General features: G+C 47.9%; 1 protein-coding gene across 1 annotated transcript in view; it reads left to right on the forward strand.

The window, feature by feature from the left end:
- Window positions 1-15,221, forward strand: part of LOC106546310 (neurexin-2) — a gene marked incomplete at its 3' end in the record, with an annotated part of 196,117 nt that overhangs the window by 163,455 nt on the left and 17,441 nt on the right. Inside the window, 2 exon segments of the mRNA XM_087705333.1 lie at window positions 7,154-7,315; window positions 11,391-11,829. Of these exon segments, the coding sequence (XP_087561459.1) occupies window positions 7,154-7,315; window positions 11,391-11,829 (601 nt within the window).

The raw sequence follows: 15,221 nt of genomic DNA on the forward strand, positions 1-15,221 counted from the left end.
AACCTGTTAGGATCGAACTCCTGGCAGTCGGCAGAATTAGCCTGCATTCTAACCACTGCACCACCACGGCAATATAATAGAATAGAAATTATAGAATGGAATAGAATGGAATGTAGGGAATAGAATGGAATAGAAATTATAGAATGGAATGGAATGGAAATTATAGAATAGAAATTATAGAATAGAAATTATAGAATAGAAATTATAGAATAGAATAGATTAAAAATTATAGAATAGAATAGAATACAGGGAATAGAATAGAAATTATAGAATAGAACAGAATAGAATAGAAATTATAGAATAGAATAGAATAGAACAGAACAGAATAGAATAGAATAGAACTTATAGAATAGAATAGAGCATAGGGAATAGAATATAGGGAATAGAATAGAAATTATAGAACAGAATAGAATAGAATTTAGATTTATATACTGCTTCACAGTACTTTAGAGCCCTCTCTAAGTAGTTTCTAGAAGCAGCCTATTGCCACTAACAATCTGGTTCCTCAGAAGGACGGAAGGCTGAGTCAACCTTGAACCTGTTAGGATCGAACTCCTGGCAGTCGACAAAATTAGCCTGCAAAGCTCCATTCTAACCACTGCACCACCATGGCAATAGAATAGAATAGAAATTATAGAATGGAATGCAATGGAATGGAATATAGGGAATAGAATAGAATAGAAATTATATATAGAATAGAATAGAAATTATGAAATAGAATAGAGGGAATAAAATAGAAATTATAGAATAGAACAGAATAGAATAGAAATTATAGAATAGAATAGAACAGAATAAAATAGAATAGAACTTATAGAATAGAATAGAGCATACGGAATAAAATAGAATATAGGGAATAGAATAGAAATTATAGAACAGAATAGAATAGAATTTAGACTTATATACCGCTTCACAGTGCTTTAGAGCCCTCTATAAGTAGTTTCTAGAAGCAGCCTATTGCCACCAACAATCTAGGTCCTCATTTTACCCACCTCAGAAGGATGGAAGGCTGAGTCAACCTTCAGCAGGTGGGAATCAAACTCCTGGCAGTTGGCAGAGTTAGCCTGCAATACCACATTCTAACCAACCTATTGCACCACCACTACGGCTCCTTTTGAAACTTTCCCAGTCGGTTTCTGACAAAAAAAAAGTGAACAGGAAGTCAGATTCACTTAACAAATTCACAATTACTTAACAACAGCCGTGATTGTTGTTGCAACTGCGCCGAAAGAAAGGTCATAAAACAAGGCTGAACCACTGCCTCATTTAGCGATGGAAATTCTGGTCTCCATCGTGGTCCTACACTAAGGACAACCTCTACCCAAATCTCTTGGGGCTTTGAGCCCTTGCCTTGTGATTTTTTTCCTTTTTTAAAAAAATTGGAGACTGCCCTGAGAGCAAATGCATTTTGGGAAAGATGGATTCAGATTACCAGAGTTGGAAGGGACCTTGTAGGTCATCTAGTCCAGCCCCTCTCTGCCCAAGCAGGAGGCCCTACACCATTCCTGACAGATGGCAGTCCAGTCTTTTCTTGAAAGCCTCCAGTGATTAAGCTTCCACAACTTCTGAAGGCAACCTCTGTTCCATGGATTGATTGTTCAGAAAATTCCTCCTTATTTCCAGGTTGAATCTCTCCTTGGTCAGTTTCCATCCATTATTCCTTGTCTGGCCTTCAAAGGTGCTTTGGAGAATACCTTGACCTCCTTCCACCTCTCTGGGGCAGCCCCTCAAATACTGGAAGGCTGCTGTCCTGTCTCCCCTGGTCCTTCTCTTCCCTAGACCAGCCAGGCCCAGTTCCTGCAACTGTTCAGTGTATGTTTTTACCTCCAGGCCTTTGATCATCTTAGATGGATTCAGATTACCAGAGTTGGAAGGGACCTTGTAGGTCATCTAGTCTAACCCCCTGCCAAAGCAGTAGACCCTACCCCATTTCTGACAGGTGGCAGTTCAGTCTCTTCTTGAAAGCCTCCAGGGATGAAGCTCCCACAACTTCCGAAGGCAACTGCTGTTCCATGGGTTGATTGTTTTCACTGTCAAGAAATTCCTCTTTATTTCCAGGTTGAATCTCTCCTTGGTCAGTTTCCATCCATTATCCCTTTTCTGGCCTTGGAGTGCTTTGGGAAATAGCTTGACCCCCTTCCTCCTCTGTGTGCGGGAGAGGACTTTGCTTTACAATATTTTGAGACGCCTTTTAAACTAGGGGGCTTCCATTTTTCCTCTTTCCTCTTACTCTGTCGTGTTCCCAAAATACAGGCAGTCCTTAGACTTACAACAGTTTGTTTGCTGACCGTTTGAAGGTCGAATGGCCCTGAAAAAAAGGGACTTACAGCCGCTTTTCATACTTATGACGATTATAGCACTCCGGACCGGTGATCAAAATTCGGGACCCTTGGCAACTTCATATCTATGATGGTTGCAATATCCCCATGGCCACGTAAATTCTGGTGTTTAACGATTGACTCATATTTATGACGGCCGCAGTGCCTCGGGGGGTTACATGACCCCCTTTTGCAACCTCCAGACAAGCAGTGGGGAGGCCAGAAAGAACCAGAGGCCCTTGAGATGGCTGCTTACCACGCGCGTTTCCCTCTTTTTCAAATAACGAAAAACAAAACCAGGAAGTGGGCAGATGCAGAATCCCCCCACCCCCCCACCTTGGCTGTCCAGGCTTTGGAAGTTGGTACCCAAAACCATTAAGCCCCCCTGCATTTCCGTGGGCTTCAGCAAAGTAAGCTCCCCGTTGGGAGAGCGAGTACGTTCAGCGAAGCGTTGTTAGAGTTGTGTTGGAGAACACACAAACCAGCATACAGAGACACTGCAGTTTAAATAGGCTTTTACTTTTGTGGAAATAGAGGTATCAGAGTCCATCAAACAATCCAAGTCATACACGGATACAACAGTCAGTCATCAATGTCTTTCAGTTAAGGGATAATCCAAATAACATAGTCCAGTATCATATAATCAGTTCAGAACTCAAAGTTTGCTAGCAGTTGCAAAACTTACAATAGCTCACAGTACTTTCTAACAGCCAGCTTCCAAAAACACTCAGATCAGATCAGCCCTGCATCTAACAAAACAGAGAGAGAGAGAGAGAGCTAACAGTCATTCTGGCTCCCTCTTATGGCCGATTGAGGAATACAGCACCCAATCACATTTTTACAGTATGCTTTAACGAAACAGTTACACCAATGTTACATGATTTATATATTGCCAACCTAACCGTTAGAATTACATTCCTAACACTTACGCCATCCCCCAATGGCTTGCGGTGCTTGTCAGCCGACACAACTCAAGCCAATCTCCTTGCTATAAATGGAAGATAAAAGCCGACAACGGCATTGGGGTAAAACAAGAGACAAGCAAGGATTTCGGCTTTTTTCAGGAGGCGGCTTCTCAATAATCCCAGCTTTCTAAAACAAGAACAGATTCTCTTTGTTCATACGGGTAGTCCTCGACTTAAGACCATTTGTTTAGCGGCCGTTCGAAGTTACGACGTCACTGAAAAAAAGTGGCTTATGAACATTTTTCACCCTTCAATGACCGTCGCAGCGTCCCCGTGGTTAAAATTTAGGCGCTTGTCAATTGACTCGTAGTTATGACGGTCCCGGGGTCACGCGATCCCCTTTTGCAACCTTCTGACCAGCAAAGTCAACGGGGAAGCCAGATTCACTTAACAACCATGCCACTAATTTAACAGCTGCAGTGATTCACTTAACAACCGTGGCAAGAAAGGTGGTTAAAATGGGGCAAAACTTGCTTAACAACTGTCTCACTTAGCCACGGAAGTATTGGGCTTGATTGTGGTTGTAAGTCGAGGACTACCTGAACTTACCTGGGACTCCTTGACAGTTTTCTTGTTTGTTTTTAAGTCCCAAGTCTTCTTTTTTTTCCAGCAGTAAAATCAGCCTTTGGGGGGAGAAGAGGGTAGAATACCCTGCCAGAATTCCTATTTTTGCAACTGATAGGAAAGCTATCTTCCGAGAACTTAAGAACTTGACATTACAATAAATCAGAACCTGGAATAGGAGAGGATAGGATAGATAGCATAGGAACGAATAGGAATAGGAATAGAACAGAATAGAATAGGAATAGGAATAGGAATAGGAATAGGAATAGGAATAGAACAGAAGACAACAGAATTCAGAATAGGATATGATAGGACAGGACAGCAGAGCAGAGCAAAAAAATAGGAATTGAATAGAATAGAACAGAATTTAGGCTAGGATAAGAATGAATAGGAATAGAATAGAATAGAATAAAAATAAAGAATAGAACAGAACAGAATTCAGAATAGAATAGAATAAAAATAAAGAATAGAACAGAACAGAATTCAGAATAGAAAAGAAATAAAGAATAGAACAGAACAGAATAGAATAGAAATATAGAACAGAACAGAATAGAATAGAAATAAAGAGTAGACTAGAATTCAGAATAGAATAGAACAGAATTCTATTCTTTGGGCCTTTGGCGTTGAGTCATGCCGGCCACATGACCACAGAGACATCTTTGGACAGCGCTGGCTCTTTGGCTTAGAAATGATGAGCACTGCCCCCTAGAGCAGGGAACGACTAGCACCTATGTGTGAGGGGAACCTTTACCGCTACCTTTTTTCTGGAAGGGAATTCACAGGGCCGTCCTCGGCGTCTAAGCTCTCTGCAGTCCAGCTAACTATTTCTTCTCCTGGGTAGTGGGACATGTTGTTCATCCACCCTCAGGACACTGCAACCCATCGTTTTTTACTTTCCAAAATGGCTTCTAGGCCATTTCCACCTCTGGAAATAAACCATGATAAGGAAAGCTGACACTTGGCCTGTTTGCAGAGTTATTTAAAAAAGAAATTGGTAGGTTCAGAGGTTAGCAACTTCCCACAAGCATCACGATCACTAGAGTTTGTGTTCTGAATTGTTTATACTCTGGCTGGAATAGCCGACACCCTTGATGATAGGCTCAAGATCCAGATGGATCTGGAGAGACTTGAACCCTGGGCTCTCTCTAACAAAATGAAATTCAATGGAGAGAAACGTAAAGTCTTAGGCAAGAAAACCCCAAAGGACACATATAGAGACCGGGTGAAACCAGGCTTAATAGCAGTGACTGGGAGAGGCATCTTGGAGTCTTAGTGGACAACCAGCTAAATAGGAGCCAGCAGCCAAAAAAGCCAATGCAATCCTAAGTTGCATTAACAGAGGGATACAATCAAGATCAAGGGAGGTCCTAATACCACTCTATAAAGCCTTAGTAAGACCACACCTAGAATCCTGCATCCAGTTTTGGTCCCCACGCAATAAAAAAGATTTTGAGACTCTAGAAAGAGTGCAGAGAAGAGCAACCAGGATGATGAGGGGACTGGAGGCTCAAACATACAATGAACGGTTGCAGGAACTGGGCCTGGCTAGTCTAGGGAAGGGAAGGACCAGGGGAGACAGGGGAGCATCTTCCAATATTTGAGGGGCTGCCCCAGAGAGGAGGAAGGGGGTCAAGCTATTCTCCAAAGCACCCAAAGGCCAGAGAAGGAAGAATGGATGGAAATTGACCAAGGAGAGATTCAACCTAGAAATGAGCAGGAATTTCCTGACAGGGAGAGCAATCAACCCATGGAACAGAAGTTGCCTTCGGAAGTTGTGGGAGCTTCATCCCTGGAGGCTTTCAAGAAGAGACTGGACTGCCCTCTGTCAGAATTGGTGTAGGGTCTCCTGCTTGGGTGGGGGGTTGGACTAGATGACCTCCAAGGTCCCTTCCGACTCTGTTCATCTAGTAGCCAGCAAAGAAGAAAACGACAAAAAAAAACCACAGATGAAGTGGGGGAACGATTCCTGACCCCTTCCAGGGCCTGTGATTTCCATTCTCCTCCGTCCTGAAACCCAGGTTAACCAACTGCAGATCTAATGCTTTGCGATGCCCAAACAAGTGATGGGGCTGGGGGCTGGTTTCCATGACAGATTGAAGGGAGAATGGTGTTCCCGCAAGACGCTGAGATTCAGACGAACCGAGCATTCTTCCGAGCCTAGCAAATCGTGTGAACCCAGCTGCTAAGTGTCCCGAAGGAGATCAGCAGCAGAGAAACCAGGAATGTCCGAGGGCTCCAGCTGAGCAAAGCAACTCTTATTCTGGAGGTATAAGCACCTATTGTGACCTGCCGATGGCCAGTGGAGCTGGCAGCAGAGTCGGACAGTGAGGAGGTTGGGGAGGAACATGGGCCAGTCCTGGGGGCTGAGGAAAGCTCAGACGAGGGATCTGCATCGGAGAGGGAGCTAAACAGCAGTGAGGCAGAGGAACAGCTGGAGCCTGTTCCCAGTGTGCGCATGCACAGGGCAGCCAGAAGACAAGAACAGCTCAGAAAGCAGGGTTGACTTGGGAGTAAAGCCACACCTTGGAGGTGATTGGCCCCTCCCAGAGGAGACAAAAGAGGAGCGAACGAGGAGGGGGCTTTTGCAGGAAACAATTCGCCCCTTCGGTCGTTTCAAGAGCAGAAAGTTCTGTTTGTGACTATAAGAGACTCTGTGCCAAGGGTTGCCTTGCCCTGTGTTAGGAAACTAGTTATCTGGCAGCTCTCCAAGCGAGATAAGGTGCGTGTGGATAAACATTCCTCTGAAAGACTGTTTGCCAAGCCTTGCTGGCTGGGAATGAAAGGAATTCACAGTCGTGTAAATAAAAGAAGTTTTGCAAGGACTCTGCTTCATGCTTTTGGAGGAAGCCTGGGCCAGAACAGCACCCCTTCGGCCTCGTCTGTGTTACCCCTGCTCCCCAAATTTGGATTTCTTCCTCGGTTGGCCGAGCCAACTTGCAACTCACCGGAGCATCGGGCAGTGGGCATGCTGAGCATGGAGCGCGCGGGGGGTTGGGTAGGTTGCATACCATAGACATGGTGCTCAATTCCCCTTCTGGACCATCAAATCTTGTGCAGATGTTCTCCCCCTTGACAGCTGCTCTGTCTGTCCCTCTTCCTCCTCCTCCCCCCACCCCCAAAACACCCCGCCCGAGGGGAAAAAAATACCGTGGCATTTCTCCAAAGAGATAACCAGACCGGAAAATAAGTTGGCAGCCCCTTTTCCCACCCCCTCCTCCCATCAGTCCTGTGGTTGGTTAACACTCTGTTGTCTCCTTGTCTCCCCCCCCCGCACCCCCTCCCCGCAACCCCTGCACTCATGACGGACAGGTGACTATCTCCGTGGACGGAATCCTGACCACCACCGGATACACCCAGGAGGACTATACCATGCTGGGCTCGGATGACTTCTTCTACATCGGAGGGAGTCCCAACACGGCGGATTTGCCCGGCTCCCCCGTCAGCAACAATTTTATGGGATGCCTCAAGGATGTGAGTTGCCCTGGAGGGGGTGGTTGGGATCCGGGGGGGGGGGGCAAGGAGCAGGTGGGCGGGACTGAACGTACTGCTTAGGGGAAGGTGGTCTTTAGGGCAGTGGTCTCCATGGATCATTGGTGGTCCGCAGAAAAATTATTTGCATTTTTTATATTGCACTCAATCAGGGGTCCTCAAGTTATGGCTCCTAGGATGGATACGTGCAATGGATGCTTGTGTTGCTGCAGAGAGTCTCCCCCTTCGGGGTCTTTTTGTACAGGTCGGATGGGGGCAGAAATTCCAACTTGGGGTCTGCTTTAGCCTCATGGTGGGGGGCTTTGGGCGAAGGCTGGAGGGAAGCACCGTTGGTGGCGAAGAGCCGGAGGGCCTCGTTCCAGTGGGACTGCATCACAGCCTGGAGCTGGCTGACTATCTCAGCCTGCTGAGCCTCCAGGCGCCGGCACCTAGCCTTGCAACTCCCACAGGTCTCCCCTCTGCTTGGAAAGCCTATGCTGGTAGTCCTCAGTGAGGTGCTTCTGCTGAGCCTCCTTCTCGGTCAGATCCAATTTGAACCGAGCCAATTTTTTTGCCAACTCCATCTCATGGTGGCTGCTTAACTCCAGAAACTGCTTCCTGTCGGGGCCCTAAGGAACCCGGGCGGGCAGGCAAGGAGTAGCTGGGAGGGGAGGGGCAAATAGAGGCCCTCAAGGCGCCCCTCGACATGACATCAAGTTGGAACTGCTGAAAGGGCCGTGTTGTAGAATATTTTTGTCAATATTTTTGTCAATTTATTAACATTTGTATGCCGCCCACTCCCTTGGGACTCAGGGCGGCTTACGGGCAAGATAAAAGAAACATTTAAAAATTAAAATAAAGATACAATTATTAAAATTCCACACCATCCATTCTGTTAGAGTGGGGCTGGATATTGATCAACAGCCCCAGGCCTGCCGGAACAGCCAGGTCTTGGTGGCTTTACGAAAGGCCGGAAGAGTGGTAAGGGTCCGGATCTCTATGGGTAGGTCGTTCCATAGGGTCGGCGCAGCTACAGAGAAGGCCCTCCCCCGGGGAGCCGCCAGCCGGCATTGTCCGGTCGACGGCACCCGGAGGAGGCCCAATCTGTGCGATCTTGTTGGTGGTTGGGAGGTAAGTGGCAGGAGGTGGTCTCTCAGGTAGCCAGGTCCGATACCATGTAGGGCTTTAAAAGTAACGACTAGCACCTTGAAGCGCGTCCGGAGACCAATGGGGAGCCAGTGCAGCTCACGGAGGATGGGTGTAACATGGGTGTATCTAGGTATATATAGACAAGAATAGAGATAGACGATGTCATATTCCCTCCCCTCTGTTGAGTGAGGTCTGTTCAATTTGGACATAGGTGGCCTCTTTGATTCCTCCTTCAAACCAGTGATCCTCTCTGTCCAAAATATGGACTTCACTGTCTTCAGAAGAGCAGCCTTTGTCTCTGAAATGCCGATGGGGCTGCTGAATCGAATCCTGATGGCTTTGTTCCCCTAGGTTGTGCCATGCGTTTAGAAAGTGGCTGTTTTGTTTCCCCAATGTACAGATCTACAGGTGGCTCGCTGCATTATACTGCATATACCACTAATACCGTTTTTTATATGTTGTTGGCCCAGCATTGCCCTGGTGAGACGGGCAGCCATATAAATCAATTCAGTATGTAAAGTTTCTAGTCCTCATGGTCTTGGGAGATAAGAATTCTGGGAGCCACCACTTCCCTGCCTTTGGAGGAGAACTGGATGGGCTGGCTTATAGGCCACGCCCATCTCTTTCTGCATGCTTGTGCTTGTCCAGGCTAAGGACTCACCTCGGACAGGACGAGGGTTCATTTAGTAACGGAGTTTTGTTCAGGTAAGATGTGCAGCTATGAGATCGGCCTTGAGGAAGAACCGCAGCCAAGACAATGGTAAGATAAAAGGAACCCGAGTCTGGCCCAGAACTGCACAGGTGATCCTCAGCTCACAAAGGACTAACTATACACTGAGCAGTGGCTCAGTGGTTAAGACGCCGAGCTTGTCGATTGGAAAGGTCGGCAGTTTGGCGGTTCGAATCCCTAGCGCCATGTAACGGAGTGAGCCTCCCGTTCCTTGTCCCAGCTTCTGCCAACCTAGCAGTTCAAAAGCAGGTAAAAAATGCAAGTAGAAAAATAAGGAACCACCTTTGATGGGAAGGGAACAGTGTTCCGTGTGCCTCCTGCGTTGAGTCATGCCAGCCACATGACCACGGAGACGTCTTTGGACACCGCTGGCTCTTTGGCTTTGAAACGGAGATGAGCACCGCCCCCTAGAGCCGGGAATGACTAGCACATATGTGCGAGGGGAACCTTTACCTTTACTTAAGATCTGGAATCAAAGTTCTTACGTCTGAGTCACATCTTTGCATTTTGGACACTGGGCAATAGGTCTGCGAATACGGCCATTTTTTTTTAATTGCATCAAATGCCTCTGATTCGCAGACAATATTGCAACGTCAGCTGTCCCCCCTGTGAGCTTTGTTCAGGCTGGGTCTTCTCCAGCTGGCTGGAACAGCCATGGATGTGATGCCAAACTGGGAAACCCTTCAATCTGTCGGGATTGATGCCTGCAATACGGACCTTGTTTTGAGTTGAATTCAATTCGACCCAGTGCAATGGACTAGTTGATCAAAACTGATCAGGTGATTCAAATTGGACAAAACTGACAATGGCGGTTAGTGGAGAGGGCCTCTGATGATGTCTGTGTTGTGGCCCGGCATGTGGCCAGCAGAGCTGGCAACAGTCAGACAGTGAGGAGGTTGGGGAGGAACATTGGCCAGTCCTGGAGGCTGGGAAAGGGGTTCCACCACAAAAGCGCGTAGGACAAAAGCGCGCTCGACAAAAGCGCGCTGTGACGTCATCACAGCGCGACGAAAAAGATCGAAAAAATGTAAAAATAAAGCTAAAACCTTCCCCTAACCCCCCCAAACCTAACCCTAAACCTAACCCTAACCCTAACTCTTAACCTAACCCTAAACCTAACCCTAAACCTAACCGTTAAAGTAACGAAAAACGTAACGCTAACCCTTATCCTAACCCTAACGCTAACGCTCTAAAGCTAACCCTAACCCTTACCCTTACCCTAACCCTAACCCTAACCCTAACCCTAACCCTTACCTTTATGTGAATCGGCTTGCTTTAATTTAATTTTTATTAATTTTTATTTGAATTTTTCGATCTTTTTCGTCGCGCTGTGATGACGTCAAAGGCGCGATTTTGTCGATCGCGCTTTTGTCGTCCGCGCTTTTGACGGGTCACGGGGAAAGGCTCGGACGAGGGCTCTGCGTCGGAGGCAGAGAGGGGGCCGAGGCCGTCTGGCACTGATCAGGTGCCTACAGAGCTAGACAGCAGTGAGGCAGAGGAACAGCTGGAGCCTGTTCCTAGTGTGCGCATGCGCAGAGCTGCCAGAAGAAAAGAACAGCTCAGAAATCAGGATCAACTTGGAAGTAAAGCCACAGGTGGATGGTGAATGGCCCCTCCCATAGGACATAAAAGAGGGGCAAAAGGGGAGGGGGCTTTTGCAGGAAACAATTTGTTCATTTGGTTGTTAGTTCATTTCAGGAGTGTGAAGATCTGTCCGTGAATCTCGAAGACTCTGTGCCCAGAGTCTTTCCTTCCACAGCCCCTCATTTGGGAAAATATTGATATGGCAGCTTTCCAAGATAGATAAGGTCTGTGGTCCTAAATCCTCCTTTGAAAGACTGTTTGCCAGGCCTTGGCTGAATGGGAATGAAGGGAATTGATATTTGTTTAATAAAAGGGGTTTTGTCGGGACCAGGAATCTGCTTTGTACTTTTTGGGGAAGCCGAGGTGAGAACTGTCTCACTGACCCTGCTGCTCTTCTCCTTTGTCCCACCTTAGGTGCTTTTTCAAAAGGCAACCAGGCATTTCTCTTCCGACCCAAAAAGCTTCTTCATGAACCGAAGAAGCTTCTTGGGTGACAAGCGAAACCTCTTCAAGGAAAAAACAAAGCCCGTTTTCCTTTTGAAAAAGCACCTTGGGAGACGCCCACCGTCTGGATGGTCGAGAACTTCCATTGATGCTCTTCTCCTTTCTCTGCAGGTGGTCTACAAGAACAATGACTTCAAACTGGAGTTGTCACGCTTGGCCAAGGAAGGAGACCCTAAGATGAAGATCAACGGGGACCTTGTCTTCCGTTGCGAGAACGTCGCCGCCCTGGATCCGGTCACCTTCGAGTCCCCCGAGGCGTACATTTCCCTGCCCAAATGGAACACCAAGAAGACCGGCTCCATCTCCTTCGATTTCCGGACCACCGAACCCAACGGGCTCCTCCTCTTCAGCCACGGCCGGCTTCAGCCCCCCAAGGAGAGCCGGTCGGAGCGTATGCACAAGGCCGATTATTTTGCCATGGAGCTTCTGGACGGCTACCTTTACCTGCTGCTGGACATGGGCTCGGGGGGCATCAAAATGCGAGCCAGCACCAAGAAGGTGAACGACGGGGAGTGGTGCCACGTGGACTTTCAGCGCGATGGGCGCAAGGGTGAGTGCGAGGCGTTGCACCGTCGTCTTCCATTCAGCAAAGATGGGCAGGGAAATGGAAGCTGCCCGGTGGGATGATGCTTCAGCAGTGGGAGAGAGATAGATTAATAGAGTTGGAAGGGACCCTGGAGGTCATCTAGTCCAACCCCCCCAGCCCAAGCAGGAGACCCTACACCATTTCTGACAAATGGGCAGTCCAGTCTCTTCTTGAAAGCCTCCAGGGATGAAGCTCCCACAACTTCCGAAGGCAACTTCTGTTCCATGGGTTGATGGTTCTCCCTGTCAGGAAATTTCTCCTTGTTTCCAGGTTCAATCTCTCCTTGGTCAGTTTCCATCCATTCTTCCTTGTCTGGCCTTCAAAGGTGCTTTGGAGAATAGCTTGACCCCCTTCCTCCTCTCTGGGGCAGCCCCTCAAATACTGGAAGGCTGCTATCCTATCTCCCCTGGTCCTTCTCTTCCCTAGACTAGCCAGGCCCAGTTCCTGCAACCATTCAGTGTATGTTTTTGCCTCCAGGCCTTTGAGCATCTTAGATAGATTCAGATTAACAGAGTTGGAAGGGACCTTGTAGGTCATCTAGTCCAACCCCCTGCCGAGGCAGTAGACCCCACACCATTTCTGAGAGATGGCAGTCCAGTCTCTTCTTGAAAGCCTCCAGGATGAAGCTCCCACAACCTCCGAAGGCAACTTCTGTTCCATGGGTTGATGGTTCTCCCTGTCAGGAAATTCCTCCTTATTTCCAGGTTGAATCTCTCCTTGGTCAGTTTCCATCCATTCTTCCTTGTCTGGCCTTCAAAGGTGCTTTGGAGAATAGCTTGACCCCCTTCCTCCTCTCTGGGGCAGCCCCTCAAATACTGGAAGGCTGCTCTCCTGTCTCCCCTGGTCCTTCTCTTCCCTCGACTAGCCAGGCCCAGTTCCTGCAACCATTCATCGTATGTTTTAGCCTCCAGTCCCCTCATCATCCTGGTTGCTCTTCTCTGCACTCTTTCTAGAGTCTCAACCTCTTTTTTATAGTGTGGTGAGCAAAACTGGACGCAGGATTCCAGATGTGGTCTTACTAAGGCTTTATAGAGTGGTATTACTACCTCCCTTGATTTTGATTGTATCCCTCTGTTGATGCATCTTAGGATTGCATTGGCTTTTTTGGCTGCCGCCTCACACTGCTGGCTCATATTTAGCTGGGTGACAAGTGAAAGAAGTTGTAGATTCATCTTCCAGATCAATTTCTATCTTTTTAAAAATTCTTTATACAACCTGTGGGGTTTTCCTTTGTCAATCTTTACTTACCCGGAGACATTAACAAAGTGACCACAGGCGGGCAAAAAAGATCGTGGAAGCAGGTGCAACTTCCAACTTTTGACTTCCTGCCAGCTTCCCCAATGACTTTACGGGAAGCTGGCGGGGAGTGTCAGAAACCACCATCACCTGACTGCGGAAGTACTTCAGCCACGGGCGTGCCAATGTAATTGGCATGGAGATCCTTGAAAGGTCCACGGTATGGGGAGCGCTGGCTCTGCTCGTTCTTTAAGTGAGCAGGATTGAGATGCCGCGATTCAAAGCTCATGACGCCGCGATGCACCGTTTTGGCTAAACGAAGGTGACAGACAACAAACGGACAGGAGAGTCACAGTAATACATGGATTCATTTTGTAGGGTTGGCAGCAGAGCAGAGGGAGGTTGGGAAGAGACCCCGCTGGCCATTTTTCCTGGAGGGCTGTTTGGCAATCACTGCCTCTCTTTTTTCTGCATGATGGAAGGCTGTATCCCAAGTGGTGTGGTGGCCTAGAGGGCAGAGCTCTCGCCTCACAATCAGGAGGCTGTGAGTTCAATCCTAGGTAGAGGCAGATATTTCTCTCTCTGGGCACAATGAGAATAGATCTGCTGAATAACACTCTGTACTGGCAACAGGAATGGCATCCGGCCAATACGCACTCAGCCCCATTCAGTTGCCCCAGACTCCACCCCGCAAGGGATTATGGGGTTGAAGATAGGAGTGGTGCCATGGCCTAGAGGTGGAGGCTGTGGGTTCAATCCTAGGTAGGGGCTGATATTTCTCTCTCTGGGCACACTGAGAATATATCTGCTGGAAAAAACTCCACATTGGCGACAGGAAGGGCATCTGGCCAGTAAAACCCTCAGCTCCATTCAGTTGGTCCCACTTCACCCCGATGCAAGGGATTACGGGGTTGTTAAAAGACACACACACACACACACACACACACACACACACACACACACACACACAGAGGAAGGCTGTATCCCTCCCTATCTCCTATTTCACTCAGGATCTTCAGGAATCCCTGGCTTAAAACCTATTTTCCCATAAGATCCCGTGATTTCAACAGGATCTCTGACCATTCACTTACTGCTCCGGCATAACAAGCTTGGTTCATGATAGTTCTGGTTAGCTTTGGTGTGGCTGACGGTGTCCTTAGAATCCTGGAGGTTGATTGACGGCTGAAGGGATTGTGGAAAACAGGGGAATGTTGATACAGGCTGTTAGATAAGCTCCCCGTTGGGAGAGCGAGTGCGTTCCGAGAAGCGTTGTGAGAGTTGTGTTGGAGTACACACAAACCAGCGTACAGAGACACTGCAGTTTAAATAGGCTTTTACTTTCGTGGAAATAGAGGTATCAGAGTCCATCAAACATCCAAGTCATACACGGATAAGACAGTCAGTCATCTGTTCTGACCCCCCTCGTTCCACACCAAAGCCCACTCCGAGCCAGAGATAAATTACAGCATTTAATTAACAGACAAACAGGTCCTTGGCAGCAACCCAGCACAGACAAGCTTGGGCAGCAATAAAGACAGATAAGGCTTGGCAGCAATCCAGCCTGCCAAGCTCATACAAAGTTCTCCGACATTCGATGCTGTGTTGACTTCTGCAAATAGGGCGTGTGCACAAGTAGCCTTTTTATAGTCTGGAGCCTAATGACCACCAGCTGAGTGCAATCACCTCCTGTAATTGTGTAATTGTTCCTGACGCCTAGCAGCTCTTCGATGGCGTGCATCCAGGAACAACTCACTACTGGCATCTGGCTCACTCTCCCTTGTCTCCTCCCCACTGGTCCAAGGCTCAGGCGCCTCCTGGTGGCCAACCAGCCTTTCTGCGCCCTGCTTGGAGTCGGAACCCTGTCCAGGGTCCTCCACATCCTCCAGAGCTGACTCATAGGGCCCCTCGCTGTCAGAGTCTGGTGGCAGCTCCAGCAGCTCCTGCTGGGCCACAACAGTCATCAATGTCTTTCAGTTAAGGGATAATCCAAATAACATAGTCCAGTAATCAAAGTTTGCTAACAGTTGCAAAACTTACAATAGCTCACAGCACTTTCTAACAGCCAGCTTCCAAAAACACTCAGATCAGATCAGCATCTAACAAACAGAGAGAGCTAACAG

This window comes from Thamnophis sirtalis, unplaced genomic scaffold (assembly GCF_051295495.1).
Source record: "Thamnophis sirtalis isolate CommonGarterSnake01/CBP01778 unplaced genomic scaffold, rThaSir2_p1.2 scaffold_2, whole genome shotgun sequence".
Classification (NCBI taxonomy): Eukaryota; Metazoa; Chordata; class Lepidosauria; order Squamata; family Natricidae; genus Thamnophis; species Thamnophis sirtalis.